Source organism: Phymastichus coffea, unplaced genomic scaffold, assembly GCF_024137745.1.
Source record: "Phymastichus coffea isolate CEN01 unplaced genomic scaffold, Cenicafe_Pcof_1.1 PCOF00053, whole genome shotgun sequence".
In the NCBI taxonomy this organism is placed as follows: Eukaryota; Metazoa; Arthropoda; class Insecta; order Hymenoptera; family Eulophidae; genus Phymastichus; species Phymastichus coffea.
In genome coordinates, this window is record NW_026706864.1 from 337880 (window position 1) to 359751 (window position 21872).

The following is a 21872-nucleotide window of genomic DNA, read 5'->3' on the forward strand; positions in this document are numbered from 1 at the left end:
GTAAACAATGCTAAGTTTTAACAATAAATAATTGTTCTTAAAAGAAGACTCGTTCGTGCTTGTAGAAAGAAAAAGAAAAAGAGAGACTTCGATATCGTGACATCGTTCTAATTATCTCAATTAACCCAAAATAACTAAAACGACAATCACTGAATTCTTTAAGTTAGTTACTAAATGTCGATCGGCATAAGAAAGTCATTATTTTCCTTTCTACCGATTAATCAAGAACTTTATACAGCGTGTGAGATAAAAAGAGTCTTCGTATTCAAATGGTAACTTGCTATTGCCTTTTAGTGAGCACAAAAAGACAAAAGGCAAAGCCATCTATTCGAACATGAATTTTATTTATCTAATAATTTGTAGAAGTGCTCGAACTGCCAGTGATAGAAACTGAAGATGAGCCGGACGACGATGATGACGAGGATGAGCTTGAAGGTGAGCCGTACGAGCTTGAGCTACTGCTCGGAGAGTAGTAACTGTAGGCGAGATTTTGCGATTCGATACCACTGCTGGGCGTCCATACACGAGAGTAAGGACCATTGCCGTCCCACGTGTTTGGTGGCTCGTAACCTGACGTTGTTGACGATACTGGTGGGGCACCGTACTGCGGCACTGGATCCATTGTCATGCCTGCGAAATTTATTTTCGTAAGTTTTGAATGACTTTGAATGGCTATATTACTTCAATATCACTCAAATCATTAATACTGCTAAAATCGAAAATCTACTGTGGAAAGCTGTTAACAAAATTCAATAATGAGAGAGTACATACCCATGGGTGGAGTCATGCCGCCTTTCTTTAAGAATTGGAACGCAATAAATCCAACGACAAGGATAATTGCCAGCTTAGATAGCACCAGAGCTTTCATAGCCTTCAGACCGATAATGGCAACGAAAATCGGCATGAGCGCCTTCAGCTTCAGTTTCAGCAGTAACAATACCGGCAACAGTAGCTTCTTCTTGAGGATACCTCTAGCTTGATGTGTGGCAATTTCGTTGTCTTTAAACTCAACATCCAAGTCAGCCAAGCTCCTTGCCGGCCGGTATTTAAGCTGAGCGTCGACGAACGGCAGATCGACTCCATACTCGAAGCTCTTGAAGTACTTGAACGTGCGCGCTACAATAGCTTCGTCAAGGGTATCGAGCGATCTTGCTGCAGTAGTCGTTCCAAGCTTGTCGTCGAGATAGCCCAATACTTCATGCTTCAGGCAATCCAACCACGAGTCCGCACCAATACACTCGTTAAGGGATCTCGTTAAGAAGTCATGGCTTCTTGCTTGGGACACTGTGGCCAATAGGCCGAGGATACCGATAACCGCGATCGTACGCATCTTTCTCCTTCGACACTGGCGATCGAACTGCGACTGAGCGGAGGAGCGGCTAGCCCCTTTTATTTAATTCGTCCCTCACCGCCACGAAAAAACGAAGCAAGAATCTATGTTATTCGGCCGCGCATGCCGTGAATCGACGATCCAAAGAAAAATCGTTATTTAAATTTCACTCGCGCCAACGCGGGAAACGGAACTACTGCTGCTGCTGGCTCTGGATCGTTTTGTATGGACGTTGCGGCTCAACGTGCCGCCGCCGCCGCCGCGTGCGACTATTTCATTGCGCGTGTTTATGTGTGTACCCGTGCATGTGCCATTAGTCTTTTTTCCTTTATTTTCGGGCGTCAGCTATATTCTGCGGAGAGCGAGAGCTATGACACTTTCCCGGTTGCCGCGTTTTATACTCGAACACTGGTTTCAAAACAAAAGCAGCGCGTTAATTATTTTAATATTATTAGTGCCTTTTTCGCATCCATTTTAATCCACAAATATAGATCAAATCCAAATTTGCCATATTAAAAATTCGAAAATTCAGTGTACATTAACAATTTCCATAATTTACCATATAGTCGACGATATTATTTATTGTTAAATAAATATGCAGTTACCTTGATACTAAGGATTATAAAATTTTATCAATGAAATTTTAAGTTTTTATTATTCGAAGTTTTGTCTTGAAAAAATCGTCAAAAAGCTTAAAAAAAACGATTGAACATGTCATATGTGTTCTAGAAATACTAGTTTCTATAATCATATCCTTCAAGATGTAAATAACATATTTTAATAAACGTTCAAATTGTAATTAGTGCATTTCCAAAAAAATTTTCTAATATTTTTTTAACTGAATTAAATTGAAATTACTGTAAAATATTTGATCATGCTAATATCTATAGGTTTATATCTTTTATTTCCTATTCTGTTTATTTAAAACTAAATTTTTACATAGAGCATAGTTGAATTAATTGTTCTATCGAAGTATCAATCGGTTTTTATTTTGAGGTCAGTATGATTAAATCAATTAAATTATATTAAATAAATGAAAACTATAATGATACACTTTTCAAACGTTTAATTATTTGCGAAAATCTACAGTAAACTTTCATGATCGCATACTACACATATATACTATCACATAACAGTTGATCACGTTACTATCTTTCAGTCAATCAGATCACGAATAAACCGGCTTCACTTTGTCAGATTCTCTTTTTTTCAGAGGAATGAGAGGATAAGACGACTAGATCAAGGAAAGTGATAAGGTCACTGCGTGACTCCAAATTACTTTCATTGCTTTTTTGTTTACATTCGTGAGTTTTACGATTTTATCATGTGAGTATTATTTTCTAGGCGAGTAATTGTAAAAGTATATCGTTAATTACAAATAATATTTTTTTTTATGATCTATTAACTCGATCTTGATATACTCCAGTGTTGATATGATTGTTTAATAAGACCGGTGTACCTAATAAAAGCATTTAGTGAAGTGTCGAATTTATTACTGTCTAATAATGAATGTTCTATTAGTTCGAATTTCAGAACATAAAATCCACTTCACAGATCCTATTCAATTTTTTTTACTATTTAAAGTTATATGTACGTGTTATTTAATCTATTTTTATATGTTTACTATTTGGAAGATATTCTTGTAAAATTGTTCTCTATCGCTTAAATAAGCTAAATGCTACTTCAATTACACTTACAATTTAAGTGTAACTTATAAGGTGATTTCTGAAATGTCCTAATAAATAAAGAGTAAAACGTTACAGTCACTTTTTCTTTTATTTCGATAATTAATTTTATATGACCACGATTGAAAATAATAAAAGCTCAATAATTCTTAGTTAAGATAACGTCTAGTGTAAAATCACTGAAAATATACTGAAAGATAGTAAGGTGATGAACTGTTACGTGATACTATAAAATAGTGTAAAAGCGATAATTCTATACCTTTTTATACTAAATTAATGGTTTTGTTTTTCTGGAAAAAATATTTCCTATCGTTTGTAGGATATATTTTTACAATTAGAAAATAAGTCTTGAAAAACTACAAGGATAAAATTAATACACATACATATAAGACATTTTCAGCTTACGTTTGAAAAAATATTTAATATTTTTATAAAATGAGTTTAAAAATTTTTAATACATTAAAGAGCTAATGTTTTTTACTTTTTGCATATTGAACATATTAAAAATTGAAAGAATCAAATAAATTCGGTTTTTCATTGGAAACTACATTAAAATAAGAAAGATAATCTATAGTCATGAATGAAGCTAGCAATATAATAAACATTTTAAAATAGGAGGCCAACGTATTGGACTTATTAGTTTTATATTTTATTTTGTTTGTTTTGCAGAGTACTGAAATATATCACAATTATAATGCTTATATAATTAAAAACCATTCTAATAAATTTTCAACTACTTCAAATTAAATTAAATCTTCCAAAACAATAGTGATTTAAAAAATATTTATTGATGATTTAGAATGGGTTCTAATTAATTAAAAAATCGTTGATTGAATATAAAATAAGATTTTGAAATCATGGTATTGACTTTATAAAAAATTAGTCTGAAGGTGGCTAATATTTGCCGCTAGTTGACGGTACTACCAAACTCTTCTGTATGCTAGTTATGCCAACGGGAGAAGCGTCGAGCGAGCCTTTGCAGGACACATACTTGTCTGACTCTCGCCTGATGGTATGCTTACAAAATTTCACTGCGAATCATAAACGTGACAAACTAAATGGGACATATTTTACTTAAGTATTATATCGATACTGTTGATCTGAATTGTAATCAATAAAATTCAATTACTTTTATTAACAATTTTTAATGTCTTAGCTGTCTGATCACTAACAGAAATAGAGAAAAAATAATATTAGACAAGTTAGATAGTATTAAACGTATTGATCGAGTGAAATTTTCTAAGTTCTTTACGAAAGCATGGAAATTATGGTACGTTAAATTGCCATAAAATATGCTTAACATTTAAAATCTTTTAGTAAGAGGGATTTTATTAGTAAGTGAGCCATAGGATACACTACTCTCTTACGTGTATTATTTTAAATTTTTTGATGTTTGATATTTTGTAATATGAATAAATTTCTTCGACAGAAATCAAGCAAATTTTCAAATCACAGTTTTGGTAACAAAAAGTTCAATTAATTCTGAACAAATTATTAATTATAGTGAAAAATCTCTACATTTTTATTGTAAATCAATTCTTGATTTGAAAAAAAAAACGAAACTAGTTTTTCTAAATTTCGTAAATGTACAAATGAATTGGTAAAGAACAAATTTAAATACTTAAACTTAGACATGTATTAATTGAAATATATTTAAAGATAAGGTTTTATAAATCCAATCGTTTGGAATCCCATATATTCCTCATATCCTTTTGGTTTGTAAAAAATATAATTAGTCATTATTGACAGTATTTGTCATATAATTTTGTGTGAATACACATTACAAATAATTAATTTATTTTATTGTATTATTTGTTATTAGTTCTGTAGCTTCTAGAACTCACATCATGTGTAACATGCGATGGTAACCATATTATTTTATATTTTCTGATCAATTTGTTGAAAAATGAAACCTCTATATTAATTTATAATGAATGTTTTTACAGCAAATTTTAACATATGAACAATACAAAATATCTAATCTAAATAACTTTAATTTCTATTGTTGAATTTTTTTTTAAATTGATGTTTTATATTTGAATAATAACTTTAAGTGAAAATTATATTAAAATTGAATGTGAATGTGAAAAAAATGTTTAAACGATTGCAGTATTCAATATAAATAATAAAATAAATAAAAGAAGTAAATTATTTATGAATTTGCAGTAAATAATTTATTAAATAGTGTACAAACGTATAGAGAGATAGCACACACGAAGAGGAAAAGAAGTATCTTACAAAAGAGTCAGGTATTCTCGTCACAAGAATAAACGAGTCCGCCAAAATTATAAACCGTATATAATTATGCGTTTTCCAAGCTTAAGCGTAAGCCGAGTAGGCGAGATTTTGCGCGGCAGGTTGTTCAACAACCTCGGGAGCCTCTTGGAACGATCTGTATTGAGCAGCTTGATATTCCCATGGTCCGTGTGCAGCAATAGGAGCAGAATGACTGTCAGCGGCAATCTTCTTGCAAAGCTGGAATATGGCCAAACCAACGGAGACGACGAAACTGAAGAACGACAGTTGCAGTGCATTCCATGCTTTCAGGCCAAGTACACCGATAGCCAGAGGGATGAGAGTCATTGCCTTGAGAAGGACGAATACGAGGATGGGGATGATGACTTTCTTCAACTTGGATTTGCGAGCTTCGACAGCACGACCTTCGCCGAATTTCACTGCAAAGTTCAATTCCTCGTTGTCAATGTTGCGGGATGAAACCTTCACAGAAGACTCGAAAGGCAGTTTAAAGGTGATGTCGTGCGAAGCCAAGTAACTGCGAACAGTCTCCAAGAAGGAACCGTCGCCGGACAAACTGCGACCGTTCAGCTCGTCGACGGGGTACGAGTTGCGGGTCACTTCGACTGTCTCTGAAACCTGTAAAATGACGATAATTAGTGAATTCTAATACAAGGCAAATACTCAGTGATAACATTTTATAAAGAAGTAATTGCAAATTCTTCGAAAAATCTTAAATAATAACTTCAATCGATAATCACGTTAAAAATATTCTGAAGTGCTAAATTTGTTTTAAAAAAATACAAGATTACCTTGAAGTTGTCCTTGCGGAAAAGTTGATCGAGCAGATTGAGGATCTTGAACTTCATGCAGGAAACCTCATCGTTTTTCTGAGCGCACTCAAGTTTCGTTTGCTCGACCATCGCGTCCATGCTTGTGCCCTTCCAGAATTCGTTTTTTGCTGGTTGCGCACTTGCCACTGCGACGACCAAGCAAAGTACAAAAATTCTTGTCATCGAAATCATTATTCCTTGTTTCTCTCGTCTGAAATCTTTGGTATGTGAAGACGCGACAGTTGCAGTGCGCTGACTGATGCCGATTGGGTTGGGCACTTGGCTATTTATACTCCCACCTTTCGTTACCTTATACATTGTACCGCTGCACGAATTTTCTTTTCGTTCAGCCGCAAGACACACTCGCCTTCTCTAGACATACCGAGAGAGTGTATGTAGTTCGATTATATTGAGGACTCGCCGCGTGGACGTGTCTCGGCTGCAAAGCATTGGGCTCCCGGACACTTGCGAAAAGAGGAAAAGCACTTTGCGACGATAGACTCTTTTTTTAGGTGACTCTGGTCTCTCTCTCTCTCTCTCTCTCTCTCTCTCTCTGCTACCGCCGCCCTGATAATCACTACTTTTTGCAATATGATCATACAGGGTAAAATCCTGAGATCGCAATAAAATTAATCTAATCTAATCTCTGCCTTGTTTATTTAACCCCGAATAGTTCTGTATACATGACTGTATTTGGAGTAACGAGATTGAGTGTATTTGACAACTAATGCTTTTCTATGAAAAAAGTTGCTGTTTTTGCTCTGATAACTCATCGATAGTGATGTATTTTTAATTTTGAATAAGGACAAATGGATTTTCGATCAATAATTTTAGTATTTGTAGTTTTTCATATTAATCTTCAAATCTTGCAGGCCTCAATTATTTAATTCGTAGATTATAATTTATATCTGAGCTTATCGTCGTAACACATATAACAATGACATCATAAATAAATACATCGATAAAGTTTATGATACGCCTCGTTCAAGCTTTATTCGAATTTAGCTTTTTTACTTCATTTTTATATGGAATGAATTATAATCAGTTATATAATTTTCACAATTTTTCTTCAATAGTTAGTTTTTAAATCAATTACTACATTGCAGTACATATCAAACTTAAAATCGAAAGTGGTTTTACAGATACTGCCTATGGCTAATGGTACAGTATCTACTAACTTTTTATCCTTTCGAAAAACTAAACTTAGCAAGATTTTTTTTCCAAGTTATTGACTTGAGTATAAAAATGTTATTTGTAATAAGTATTTTTTATGAATAAATTATTAAAATTTGTAAATATATCCATTTCCCTGCTACATATGTAAACTGCGGCTAAAATATTTACATTTTTTACATTCATAAATTTATTATAATCTGAATTTAGCACTAACGTGACAAAAATCATTACGCAGTTATGCAGCAAAAGAATCAGTCCCCATAAGTAATAATGAACTTTAAACATTTCTATTCTTGTAATACATTTCAACAGTTTAAGTATTTGTGTGTTTTATGCTTCAATTTAAGGAAATTTTATACATGCCTTTATTGTATTCTTGATCAACAACGAAAGACTTGTATCAGAACATAACTTTTATAAAGCTACAAGTATAACAGCACGTGTCACTCTCAAAACATTAATAGAACATTTATGAATTGCTTCTGAAAATGAACGTAAAAAATTAGAAACATTGCTAATGTCAGAGTCAGAAATGAATTAATTTTGATAACGAGCACGTTGCAATGCAATTCAAATATGAATATGAACCGTAAATTACTTTCACATCGGATGCGTAGATATTTAAGTCGCTCAACGAGACAGACGCGGAGGCCGTTTTAAAGAGCTAAAGAAATAATAAGACATTTTTCAACGTAGCCAACCTACTTCCGTATTAAAATACTATGAGTGCTCTAATTAGTCAACTCTTTAGTACGCTGCAGTCAACTTACTTGTACGCCAAACGAATGTGAACCCTTAGTCTGTCTCCTTCAAGAAGAATGTTACCGAAACCAAATTTAGTCCTGTACGATCGAAATCTTGAAAGTTAACGTTATTACATATAAAATTATCAAACGTTCACATGTATATATATTTCATGATTTCGTCACCCACATAAATTTAAGTTTTATATCTATAGAGATCAACGTTGATTTTCCTTCTTTTTACATTTATAAGAATATTCAATATTCTACTAGTTTTCAACATTAATACGTTTCATATACCTTTTTATATTTCTATAATATAATTTCGGACGTCATATTTTCAATTTATTGCTTCTTTGGACTTCATTGGCTTACCATCTATGGTTTCTATTTTTACTATTGTTAATATATTGCAAGTTCTACCTTTACTCAAGCACATTGTATTTTAGATAATGATAACTTAATAAGATCTAGTATAATAAAAATAATTAAGCGCTCGGTTTTAGAACCTTAAAAACCTGTAACATTATTACTGTCACAGCACGTATCGCATTTTATTAACTATTACATAATTCTGCAATTTATCATGACTTTTTTATTTGTACATAATTTAGTTTATTTTGATTTCTCTTAATTTTCGGTTAAAGATATATTAACTTTCTCAATATTTCTCAAATTGGTGAATAATTAAATAAATAAGCGGGAAAATCGTCAGAACCGTTATAGGATTTATAAGGAAAGAAGTGTAAAGTCCTAGTTATTGGAAATAAAATCTATTTAGTATAACATTCTCTATTCCATCTCTAAATAGATTGACATGTTTACACGGCTACGTATTCGGTGTAACAATAGCATTCTATAACTCATCGATTCGCAATACGCATTTCATGCAACTTTCCTTTCCTTTCGACGACCTATTAACAGCTTCACTAGGTTAATCACGTTCCCCGAAGATATCGACAAGTTAAGATCTTACAGGAATCGAAAACGAACAGGAAGATTCCTTCAATTGTCATGCATGCCGCGAACTTACGCACGTTTTCACCCGTATCGTTGTCACTCCAAATATTCTATTTCGTTCGAGTACACGATCTATTGTACATTTGTAATAGGGATGTCATTTGGGCTTTTGGGTCGCAGTTTGCATATGTATCCAGGATACCCGAAGAGGAGGGACTGATTTTTTTCATGGGTCACTCTCGGCATTCTGCATGCTATTACAAATTGTTCTTTCTTTTGAATCTGTCATTGGTCTCATTTTTATTATCCGTGTAGCTAAACTCATATCTACTTTTATTTCCAAATAACTTAACTTTCTGTTTCTATTCAAAATAAAGTTGCCAGGATTACAAGCAACATTTGAAAATCAAGCACAATAATAAAATTTTACTTTCTCAAAAATCCGTCATCCGAAGACGTAACTGATTCCGTATAATGCGATTACTCATAGGGTTACTTTTACTGTTAACTAAACTACTCTGTCAATACCATGCAGTTTGACTACTGATCTAGGTTATTTAATTACATTTGTTCTTCAGGAATCAAAAGGTAAACAAAAATATAAGCAAGATTTTATGTATAAAACAATTTCGTCTATTAATTTATTAGCCAATTACAAATAACAGATTTTCACGAAATAAATAATTAAATAAATACAACATTTGTCACACGTTTGTCAATTTTTTCACTTCCTATATGCTCTGTAAGGTCCGTGAGGTGCAGAATCCCAATGAGGTGGGTGTTCAACGGGTGGATGACCGAAGTGTACCACCTCGTAAGCGACCTTAGGTTTGGTAAGCTTGAAGATAAGCATAGCACCGCTGAGCACAAGCGAGAGTAAACCCAAAGTCATGGCTTTCCACGTTTTTAAAGCAATGAGCGCAAGAGCAAGAGGTACTAGAGCGGTTGCTTTAAATTTGAGACCCAGGAGGAAAGGAATCATGACTTTCTTCACGAAGCCTCGTCCTGCAATATTAATCAGAGTTTAATACATTGTTGCGTAAGTTTTTTTTCTAAATTTGTGAACGTACCATTTCCATTGGGTGCGTCACTGAGTGGGATGCTGATGCTTTTTGGCACAGTTTCAATCAATGACCTTGGTACGATGTTTGAGCCAATGATAGCCTCAGGCAATTTGGCTTCGATCGTATGACTGGCCAAGTAAGTGTCGAGCTTTTCCAACATGAGTGAACGTAATTGTTCTCGCCTCTTGGGATCGACAGAGTCTTGAGAGGCAAGGAACTCATCGAAATCATTGTCTTCGGGAATGCTACGTGATTTAACAAGTGACAAATCTTCGGTGATTGGTAATTTTTCTAACTGGACTGCATCGCTCAGGTACTTGAGAAGTTTTGGCTTGGCACACGATAGCATCGATTCATCATTAATACATCTACAAAATTTTAGTTTGTTATTAGTATTTTTGTTTTTCAACACTACGGTTGTCAAAATAATAGAAATAACGTCACCTGTAATAAATATTTCTAAGTGTTTCAGCAGTAGTCTGGACACCATCCGCAGTAGCAAGCGATGCATTGGCAACAGCCAGCACAAGAACGGAAACAACGAAGATCCTCATGATTGTTGAAAGCACTGAACGATCGACTGATTCGCGAGGCCAAGCACCGAATGCCGTTGAAGTCGTAGGACCGGGCCGCTTTATAGCTAGCGATGGGAGCTTCGCCGGTGACAAACGTCCATTGCATTCGAATGAACTTACGACGCGTGACGAAAGCAGAGAGAAGAAAGCATATATTTGTAACTAGGGTATACCTGCTACCGACCAACGGAATTGGTTTTCATTTTCGATCGGCAATGGTAACACCATTTTCGCTACTGTTGACTGGTAGTTAAATTTCTTTTTATTTTCTTTTGAAAGCATTGACTTTGAGATGAATTTTGATTGAGTGTTATAGGACAATAATTGGGAGAGATAGTTATGCTTAGTTTGTAGGGTTTTTTACATATTGATTCGTTGTAAGATCTGATGGTTCTTGATGAGCGAAATTCTTTCTAGTACTGGTACGTGATCGAAATTCTAGGAAAGAACTGATTTTTATGTCTGTAAAAAAATCAGAGATTCTGTGATATTTAGATAGCCAGTGTCATAATGTATACGGCTTTGGTAATGTTTAAATCGGTTGTTTTTTGTTTCTTAAATTAAATGCTTGACATTTGATACAATAAAATTTCCATGTAACTAATAAGGAGCTTTATTGTAAATTTGTTTAGCATAATTAGAGTAACATTTGATATAGTTCTTATCGACTTCTTAAAAACCACAGTTAATTGAAAGCGAAATAAAAAGTAAAAGCCACGATAATTTTCATAAAATTAGTCAAATTTTAAAATTATCAATTTTATTAGTATTTCCTATTTTATCCATAATAATTGTCGACTCAATAAAGCCATAAGTGACTTTCGACGGTGAGTTGAAATAAATTCTTTTCCTATATCAATCTATGAAGTAAACGAGATGAATAAATATGCCGACAAAATCTTTCATAATATAACTGTAATTAATTTAGTTAATATAACTGTTAATCTAACTGTAGTTAATTAACTGTAATTAATTTATTATTAATTTGATACTTAAAAAATGTTTATATTTGAAATGTTTCCTATCAAAAGAAATTTATTATGAATTATAATTATTTTTTGCGTTAGTGCTTCGAACACATGATATATTATTAAATAGAGCATAATATATTGTTAACATGTGGATATTGTGTTCGTAGTAATACATATCGTTGTATAATTGAGGATAAGTTTATTATAAAACAAAAATGACTAGTTACGCTGCTGTTTTTTTAATATCATTTCTCTGAAAAATTTCTATTATTTATGTTTTTTGAATTTGTAAATTATGCGTGTGACCAAAACAATATTTGCTAAATCTTGCTATAGTTGGCTTAGCTGGGTGAAAAAATAAAGAAGTTGATTGACTTTAAACGACATTAGGGAATCAAACGGATCCTACATACGATGCATTATCTGAACATAGAATTTTCCGAAGATTTTGAATCCTTGATAAAAATGGAGGTTGTCAGTTAAAAAAAAAGTTGACCTTGAAATGGCGTTGAAAATGATCTTTACGGTCAATATGCGACCCGGCATCAGAAAGCTTAAATTTTAATAAATTTTATTCATTTAAAAAAATGATTTAAGTAATAAGAAAAATGGAGGGATTAATGTTCAGAAAGAATGCTTCATATATATTTCATAATATTATTTTTACGTGGTTCATTGTTGATGGGAGTAAAATTTTAACGTTTTTGTATTCAACTAAACTGGAAACTAAATTGAAATATCAAGTGGCGATAGATTAACCAGATTGGATACATTCATAGTTATTACAAATATTCTGACAATAATCACTGAAATTATAGGAAATGCCAATGCGAGTGCAGTCATTTTATGTACTAAATCTATGTATACAATTACGAATTTCTATCTTTTCAGTTTATCACTATCGGGTGTACTGATTTTGATTAGTGGTCCAGTGAATTATATTATCTTTTACTATGACGTTGATGCAGTAAATATAGTACTTTTCATTATAATAAATAATGATTCTTCATATTTTTACAGGTATTTTTTAAGGACCACAATCGAGCTTATTTATTGACAGTCACATGGATTGTACAAATATCAATAAATGATGCTTAATTATATTTTATCATTGTCAAGTATCATAATTTCTTTATTAATTAATAATATAATCTTTTATTGAAGAGCCGCATTGATGTGCCTTATTTAATCAACGTCGAAAATCGTACAATTGTCTTGAAATCTTTTTACAAGATAAAATATGATTTAATTTATATTCATTATTGTTTTGATATGTAATATCGATATCTTGATAAGGTGAACTCAATGAGCTCTTGATTTTTTTATATAGTCGTTATCAGCTTCCTTAAATTTAGTGATATACGTAAAATTTGAAAATTTCATTAGTTAAAAATATCTTTACACAAGTTATTTTAGTTAAAAATTTCAACATTTATAAATCTTCCCTTTTAAATTCCTAATGGTAAAATGATTGTTTTAATATATTATTTTACTTAGATAATCAACATTTTACTTTACCTACAGTTAACCTGTAGTTACCACTTACTTTATACTTTTATCAACTGGGAAAACGATCGGTAAGCTGTATGTATGAAGTATGGTCTGTATGGTAACGTAGGTATTTTAATTATTTAACTATTGAAGATTTAGTTATAATTTCGTAAGTTAGTATTCATATTTTAACTATTCGTTTTTTTTAATTACGTTATCATTTACAAATTATAAAAGTTTTTATTTCAATTTTATCTCATTGGCTATTATTGTTGTTATAATTATTCAAACAGAAGTATCACTGGTTCCTCCTTATACAATCATTATTTGCCATCCTTATTATGACGTTCTAGATGTAGAAACTTGATACAACAAAAAAGAAAAATTTATTGTATCCAACGCAAAAGCAAATAAGAATTTCGAAATTATACATTTTTTGATGACGACCGAAAACTGAAATTTATATTTTATTTATATTGAGTAAAATAGTATTACACAGATCAAAGAAGGAAGTGATCCAAAATGTAAGATAGAATCTGCAGAAATGTTCGATATATTTAGAATAGTATATATAAGACTAATCATCGGTCTCATGGGAAACCTTGCACTGATCACTGTATGTCTAATAGATCATTGCATAGAATTTCTGACTTTTACCTTCTCAGTTTGTCAATATTAGACGTGCTAATACTACTAGTTTATCCATCATTTGATATATGCATCTACTTCTATTGTCTATTTTATATGAATATTATTTTAAAAGCTTTGATTACTTTAACGAATTTCGAATATTTTGCATTAAGTATGTAAAATGAATTTTTTAGTTTTAATCAATTTATTGAGAGCAAAAATCTTGAAAATATAAAATCAGTCGAGATCTGTTGTACGTGCGCGTGTGTGTATGTATGCGTGTTTATTAAGAAAAAGTTTAGATATTTATAGTTTTCTTCATAAAAAAATATGCTACACCTTCTTCCTAGTGTAAAGAAATTATAAATTATAGTTCTGTATATAGTTCAACCATGGCTTAAATAACTTTTTGATATTTAGAAACTTGTAAGTGATCACGGATCGATGATAGTAATTGTGTAACAGGAGGTATATCAAGTTGTGCGAATTATAAAACTTGAAATTATTTTTAATTATTTTATTTCACACTAAGTAACAGCACACACGGTATTATATCAACAACAAATAAGACACTCTACAGAATAATGTTTATTTTCAAAATCATAATAGTTGATTTTGACATTCTATCATTTTCACCCTTATCCTTCACATTGTGAATACGATTATTCTAAAATAGTTCAATATCAACAGGGGATGGCACCCAGAAGTTTAATAACAAATTATCTTATTTTATAGTAAAATTACTTCTTATCTCCATTCGTTAATTTAACGAAAAAAGTAAATATACTACACTAGACTATTTAGTATGTAAAAATAACTTAAGATAGATACAATATTTCTGATCATTGAATGAATTTTTCACTGAACTTTTGATCAATTACAAAACGATATACTCGTTGGGACAATTTATAAAATTTGAAACGAAAAATAAATTATTTTAATAAATAAGTAATTCAAAAAGTTGAGACATGATAATATTGTAAGCACTCACTATATGCTTATATAATTGCTAACAGTTTGATTTTCTATGTAGTTAAAATTGCTGTTATCAGTTTGGTTGAAGCATATCTTAACAAACAATGTTACTACAAGTTTAAGATTCGTCATCAATTAATCTCTCGAGAAACAGCACATGCATGAAATAAATAAATTAGTAACTAATTCACACGGTCGAGAAATATCGAACGAACCTTAAACATTCAAGTGTCACTTTTGTTTTATTTCATTTGTAAAAAAATAATTTTTTTTCTTTTATTTGAATTTGTCGATATATGCAATTCAACTATTCAGTGTTGATGCCACACGGATAAGTTCGTAGACAGTCTCCACCATCTTGACCTATTCGAGCGGCATTGAGGTATCGGTTGAACCGTTGACTGGAAGAAGATGCAGCATTTCCTTGCTGCAATTCCTGAGGATCCCTGTAATAAAAAAAAATTTTAATATCGTTATATCAGAGTGAAATATTTCAAAATATAATATCATGTATAATTTTATGGCATTTAGTTTGTCCGATTATAATAACATTTTACGTTTGAGTCACAATTCTAAACTATGACAAAACGAAAAAAGAAATTAAAAAGCGAAGAAGATTTTAGTTCTCAACAATGGAACATTCCGGAAGTCCTACATTCAAACTCTTGCGGCGTATAATTATGAGAACTAAAGATACTTAAGTGACTGTTTTAGAAGAATAGTGACAATCTAAATTACAGTCTAGACAGTTCACAACTGTGATCTAATTACCCGGAAATTCTAAAATGAAATTTATTTACATGATCAAATTAAATTTATTTTAATTATTTGTTTTTAAATAAATTTTATATAAAAATTCTTATTCAGGATTATATATCCTTACTTGTGTGTGTGTGTATACCAAACAACATGTATAATCCACGTACGCACGCACGCACACACATTATCTTTTTTATGAGAAACAAAATATTTTTTAAAACAATCAATTAGTTATATTAGCTGAAAGGAGGTTTTTCCTCTTGACATATTTAATGAAATAAAACCTATGTTTCATCACTGAATCATGAAAATTTTATAGTCAATCAATTTCTTACTGAATTCCTCAATCATCGTGTCACGCTTTCGCCGAGCATCAAGATCTATTTCAAAAAAATATTTGAAGCGTTTACAATAGGAGTAAGTCTTTCGCTTGAAGTATCCGGAGAAAAACCCGGAACTGACGTGCATGCTATATATCGACCCTAGTGCGCAGGATAATGCAACGAAAAAAAGTAAGAGGACCCGCGAACGCAAGACGTTGACCTGATTGGGCACTTGCGTACGCCTTTCTCCGTCGTCCCCAGTGAGAGATCGTTCTTTGATCCAGATATCCAGAATCTTCGGGCGCGGTTTATGAAGCGCATTTATGTTTATGCTACTTCGATCGATGGGCAAAGCGAAAAGACAGGATATTCGGTTATGAGGTCAACAAGTTTTGAGGTCTTAATCGTAACAATTAATTAATCTTTTAATTGTAGTAATTACTTTCGATTGTTAATTTTTTCAAGATTTATACATCACTATTCTGTTTATTGTGAATTATTACTGCGATTAAAGAGTTGATTTTATAAACCTACAAAGTTTTTCATTAGTGATTTAGATCATTTGTGTCATGATAATAATTAACAATAAATTAAGTTGTTTATTTTATCGCGAGACATTTATCAATGAGAAATTGAACTTTTACTTATAAGAAAATGACATTCTTTTGTAACAGTCTATTGAGAATTCTTTGGGATCGATATTTTATAGAATAATCTCAATGAAATTTCAACATTTCAAAACTTGTGTAGATAAAGAAAGCACCTCATATGTTATTGAATACGTTTAATCGAATTATAAAAAAAGTCTAACACCTATTCATTCGATTTTCTAAAAGCACACATCTATCCACAATCTCTCCAGATTAAAAACGTAATAAATTCTCGGTTAATGGCACTTGGAATATTTTCCTCTACTCGCGTAAGCGTGGGCACGCAAGTTTAAATGGATTGTTACAAAGGAGTGCAATTAGTGCGTATAGACAACACGCAATGTGATGTATGCTATACCTAGATAACTCGTTCGAGACGAGGTTGCTGTGAGGCGAATAGAGCGCTGGATTCTTGTACATGCTGCAGACAAGCCTCTCGCGACAGCTCTCTTCGAGGAAACGAAGTTGACCGAAGATCTCGTCTAGCTTCTTCACTATTGGACCGTAGAATTCATCGTCGTATGGTTGTTTTGCTGGCGGCAATACTGCTGGTGCTTTTAAAAAATAAATCTTTAGTTAGTACTTTTATAAATATGAATATATTTTATACGTATTTACTTATAATTAAGCAAAAAATAAATATACACTAACGTTATTGATCGTTGTTTTGTTTTTCTATATTTGTTATGTTGACGGTAACATCGATTGATACTATGGATTATTTATTTTTAAAATGTATTCAAAATTATCTAGATTTATTTTAATATAAACTTTTGGTTTCCACTATCATATACAATACAAATAACTTCATTTACAGTTATTATGAATTTTGATCTATACTCTATAAAGTTGTTTTAAGAAATCTACCTTTCACCGAAAAAATTCCATAAATTAGCACACTTTACGAATTGGAATCTTGTCTCACGGCTATTGATTACAAGCGTTAAACTCTATACGTATATTCATTCAAACTCATTTGCTTTTTCTTCATAAATATTTAATAGTTAAGATAGTAAATTAGTAATCAAAAATTTATCACAGACGACGATGAAAATTTTATTCAATCTTGAAACATGATTGTAAATTACCTGCAGCTATTGGATCGGAGTTCTGTTGTTGAAGATCGTACCTCTGCTGAGTAGGTTGATTCGATTTTTGGGACAGTTGTGATTGCGGTATATAACTATTGTAATTAGGCTGATTCGTTGTCGGCGTCACAGGTGATTTCGATAGTCTAAAGTCGGAGATGCTCACCATTCCAGCGGGCAATGATACACTCGACGGAGGTGGTGGTGGAGATTGTTTATTAATCGGTGGTGGCGGCATTGGTGGCCTATATCCCGAGTAAGCTAAATTTTGAGGATGTGACGGTGGCGGGAATTTCGGTCCTGCAAAATTCGATGGCCTTGAATTTACCGCGAATGGAGGTGGAATACCAAATGGTCCTGGAAATTTAGGATTTGATTTTGATGGTAGATCAGACGATGACGATGGTCCTGGATAAATAACTCCAGCTTGCGGTGCTATTTGATCGTAGGAATCTTCGTATGGTTCGATACCCCATTCTTTCAATTCTTCAATATCTTTGCGATATTGAATGTGTGGGTGTGCATAATCATAGCCTTGGAAATCTTCGTCTAAGATAATAGGACCACTTGATGAATGAGATGATGGTGGATGATCGAAATAAATTCCTGACGACGATGATGGTGGGGGATGATCAAGGTAGATTGGCGACGAAGATGGTTTCGATGAGTAAACTGGTACTGGCACTGGAATATGATGATGATGATGCGCGATCTGTAAATATATTTGCATTTTAGATAATTATCTAAATATAAATATTTTTTACAAACAATATTGTAAAGAAAATCATTACAACATAAGATTCAAAAAAATTAAGTTAATTTTCATAGTATGTAAACTTTGTTATTTTCTATTTTCATTATATGATATCAAATGATATTCAGCATGTTCTACTAAAATAATTTCTTTTACTATGTATCACGTGAGAAATACATAAATTTGAATTCACAATATTGACTATTTTTTTTAAAATTAATTATCATTTCTAATTACTATATTAGCTTATGAAATCCAAATTCATTGAATACAATTATCATATTGATTTACAATAAGGAATTGGGAACATTGAAATGAAGGTACGAAAATACAGCTCTTTACGTTTGCTTGCCGTTGTAGAAAGCGTATCGGCCTGTCTTTAACCTTTAACGTTAATTGAAGCAAATTAAGACTGAAAGAGTCGTTAATTTTTTTCTTAAGATAAATAAAAAAATTACATTTAAAAACTTTTTTTTACATCATTTTCTATGATAGTGAAGTTTTAATAATTGTGTCTCAATAGAATAATTCGTAAGTGTATCTAATTGAGGTGCAAGAAGCACATATACGCGCGTACGCATATACATACAAACTAAAATAAATGTTATTGCTATAAAATTGTATATGTATCTATCTTCTCAGCCAATCATGTTTAAAACATGCTTAACGGTCTATCTTGAATGATAATACAACTCCCATTCTTCCCGTAGCTCGCTTATTTTAATCACTCGTTATCCGCACATTTACTACTGTAACAACTGTATATTCTGCAGTATACATTCTGTGCGAACTTCGAGCACGAGTTCCGAGAATTACGCATAGAGAATTGGAAGTGAGTGAAAAGTTGAGATCTCCATTATTTCGTTATTACCTTTACCTTATGGTGGTGATGATGATACTTCGTAGCATGAGAAGAATAGTAACTCGAGCATAATTTGAATACGTGTGCGAAAGCCGGTACAAAGAAGAGCAACAATTTAAGGAATAACTTCTTTGCTGTGCCAATGCCAAATAGAAATGGAATAACGAACATAAACTTTATCTTCAGTATTTTGATGAGTAGAACTATCAGTACTACTGTCATTATCAGTTTATCTGCCAATTTCTTTTCTGTAAGTTACATACATATATATTCTAATTATGGTATGGTCATCGTTCATTAATCAAGACTTAATTAATATGTTAATAAAAAAAATTCAGAAAATAATGATACAAATATTATTGACATCGAAATAAATGCATGCAATGACATCTGATGAAAACTACGCAAATTATTTTTGAAGGTAATCACAATTTTCAAACGAAATGTCACTCGGATAACTGTTTCTTATATTTAATAAAAACATCAATTTTCAGGAATATAATGAAATGTAGTATACATGAGTATCGTTTAATAAAATAAAATTTTTAATTGATGTAATTAAATGAAAAAAGTCAGTAAATAAATAAGTGCGACAAAAATTATAAATTCGCCTAATATGTGTCTATAAGTCGCAAATGCGTGAGCAAACATAAACATATTTTAATTGAGATACTTCATAAACTCAATGTAGTGTCAGTGCCAGTGGGTCAAGAGCAAATGTATCGTGTCCAGAGAGCAAATCACGTGACTTCATTATAACGGCATATAAAATAAAATTGACTCACTAAGTTTTTTCAGGAAAAATCGAGCATGCGGCTGTTCCTCAAGCGCCTGACTATCAAAATCGATCCTAATCAAAGCTCCATTGGCATCGATCTCACGTGGACTGATTTTCAAACTAGCACCATCCCCAATTATTTTTGGTAATTGAATTTTGTAGTCTCTAGTTGCTAAAAATTTGATTGTTTTTTTTCTCAATGCATATGTTATTTCTTCCAACGGTGATAGATATTCCTCTTGCTCTTTTTCTTCTTCTTGGAGTTTTTCACTCTCAAGTTCATTATCATCGAGATCGATCTTGGATCTCTCGTCATCACTGCCATTTGCATCTTCAACGACGTTATCTTTTGGATCGTCTTTCTTGCAATTCTCATAATCCAAATTATTTCGAGTCAGACTCAAACCTTCGAACACTGTTATGTTTTTGCTATCGATGAATGTTCGGTCGAGGTAGCTATACGCGTTCTTTTGAATACACGAAAACGTCACCTTTTTGCTACAATCTCTAATAATACCTGTCCACAATTCATTGTTGATATCGTTTGACGAAAAGCCAAATATTTTCGTGTAGTTTTGTAACCTATCAAGAATATCTCCATTGACAATAGCGATTGAAACAATTACCAAATAAACTGCACTTTTATACATTTTTATCTATAATATCCATATACAATCTTTAATGTAAATATAAATTCCATCACACGATAATCTTTGATATATCACCAGTAATTGAATTCACGTAAAGCTATATTCAACTGATCAACTCTTGTAAATTAAGCTCTGTTTCAGATGTAATTTTGGCTATATACCTATTTACTGTTATACGACTCGGCAATCAATATTCCAAATCGCTTTACACGTTTTTATATGCCACTGAAATAACTAGGTCACAAGAACAAAATTCTATCCTAAATCCAGTTCTTCATTGGAAGTCGCTTGGTCATCCATGGGAAGATACCGAAGCACATCCAGTCACGTGGCTTATGGATTGGTCCAAAATTCTCGGCAGGTTACTATCACGTGACAGAGCAGGCGAAGCTCATGATCGCAGGAAGGATGAGTTAAAGAGAAAGACGTGCGCGAGCGACTTGTGCGATCTCCAAGCGAGAACTGAAAAGTTGAACGGAACGAAGGCGCGTGGTACACAACCGGCGCGCGAGTCCCCAAGTGTGTCAGTAGCCCTCCTACTCCTCACGGCTGGACACCCATAGAAGGTCGTTATCATCGTCTTTCCTTCTTCTCTCTTTCTCTCGTTGCTGTTCCTTTCCTCTTCTTATTCTGTGTAAATCTTCTTTTCTTTTTTTCTGCGGTATTTGCTGCAGGTTGCCGAGCACGTTCTGCACGACTTGAAATTCACGTTCATCGTCAAATACTATGGGAGCGAAGCAACGAGAGTGACACTGGTGATGGTAATTCGATTGGCAAATAGATTTGTCAACCTCTCCTAATCGAAATTCCCGTTAGGATTGACGCGCGCCTTCACGGGTGTTATACGGGTCAGGCTATCGGTGCATTTCAGTGAAAGTGATTACAGGATAATTTATCAAACGAGATTATATATTTTTTATCTTTGCAGGATTGAAGTTGATGAATCTGACTATAGGAATGATTTGGATATCGTATATGGCTGTCCTCATTGCAAATATAAAATATGTCATAGTAAACGACGTGTAACCGATGCCATATGGCATTGTCGTAAAGATTTTAAGATGTAACTGGTATTCTTTGATTCAGTAACAAAGTTGATTTATAACCAAATTAGAGACGTTGTACATATATACTTCAAGCATAAAATTGATCTGCAGTTGAATTTGTAAAGAGTTCAGATCATTTGAAACGATGAACCTTCTCAACAAACAATACTGTGGTTAGAGTTCAGTGGTTTCAGAAAATCACAATTTTACACTATAATCGTCTATTTTAAGCATCAACGATTAGCCCGATTGAGCCGAGTCAGGGCACGTGGCATTTCGCAGATGTCAGTTGAA

The 21872-nt window shown here is 32.5% G+C and overlaps 4 protein-coding genes across 4 annotated transcripts; all 4 read right to left on the reverse strand.

Annotated features, from left to right (window-relative positions):
• Positions 1–349: 349 nt before the first annotated feature.
• On the reverse strand, positions 350–1330 carry LOC131665620 (uncharacterized). The gene is made up of 2 exons (XM_058937646.1): positions 772–1330; positions 350–630 (listed from the first exon to the last, which is right to left on the reverse strand). The coding sequence occupies exons 1-2, from the start codon at positions 1328–1330 to the stop codon at positions 350–352; spliced, it is 840 nt and encodes a 279-aa protein (XP_058793629.1).
• Positions 1331–5334: 4004 nt separating this feature from the next.
• LOC131665622 (uncharacterized) lies at positions 5335–6266 on the reverse strand. Its single transcript, XM_058937648.1, has 2 exons — positions 6063–6266; positions 5335–5889 (listed from the first exon to the last, which is right to left on the reverse strand). The coding sequence occupies exons 1-2, from the start codon at positions 6264–6266 to the stop codon at positions 5335–5337; spliced, it is 759 nt and encodes a 252-aa protein (XP_058793631.1).
• Positions 6267–9686: 3420 nt separating this feature from the next.
• On the reverse strand, positions 9687–10887 carry LOC131665621 (uncharacterized). The gene is made up of 3 exons (XM_058937647.1): positions 10471–10887; positions 10033–10394; positions 9687–9967 (listed from the first exon to the last, which is right to left on the reverse strand). The coding sequence occupies exons 1-3, from the start codon at positions 10578–10580 to the stop codon at positions 9687–9689; spliced, it is 753 nt and encodes a 250-aa protein (XP_058793630.1). The 5' UTR covers positions 10581–10887.
• A 3558-nt stretch (positions 10888–14445) lies between these two features.
• LOC131665639 (uncharacterized) lies at positions 14446–20532 on the reverse strand. The gene is made up of 5 exons (XM_058937677.1): positions 19890–20532; positions 19120–19352; positions 17489–18200; positions 16759–16954; positions 14446–15114 (listed from the first exon to the last, which is right to left on the reverse strand). The coding sequence occupies exons 1-5, from the start codon at positions 20530–20532 to the stop codon at positions 14976–14978; spliced, it is 1923 nt and encodes a 640-aa protein (XP_058793660.1). The 3' UTR covers positions 14446–14975.
• Positions 20533–21872: the final 1340 nt, after the last annotated feature.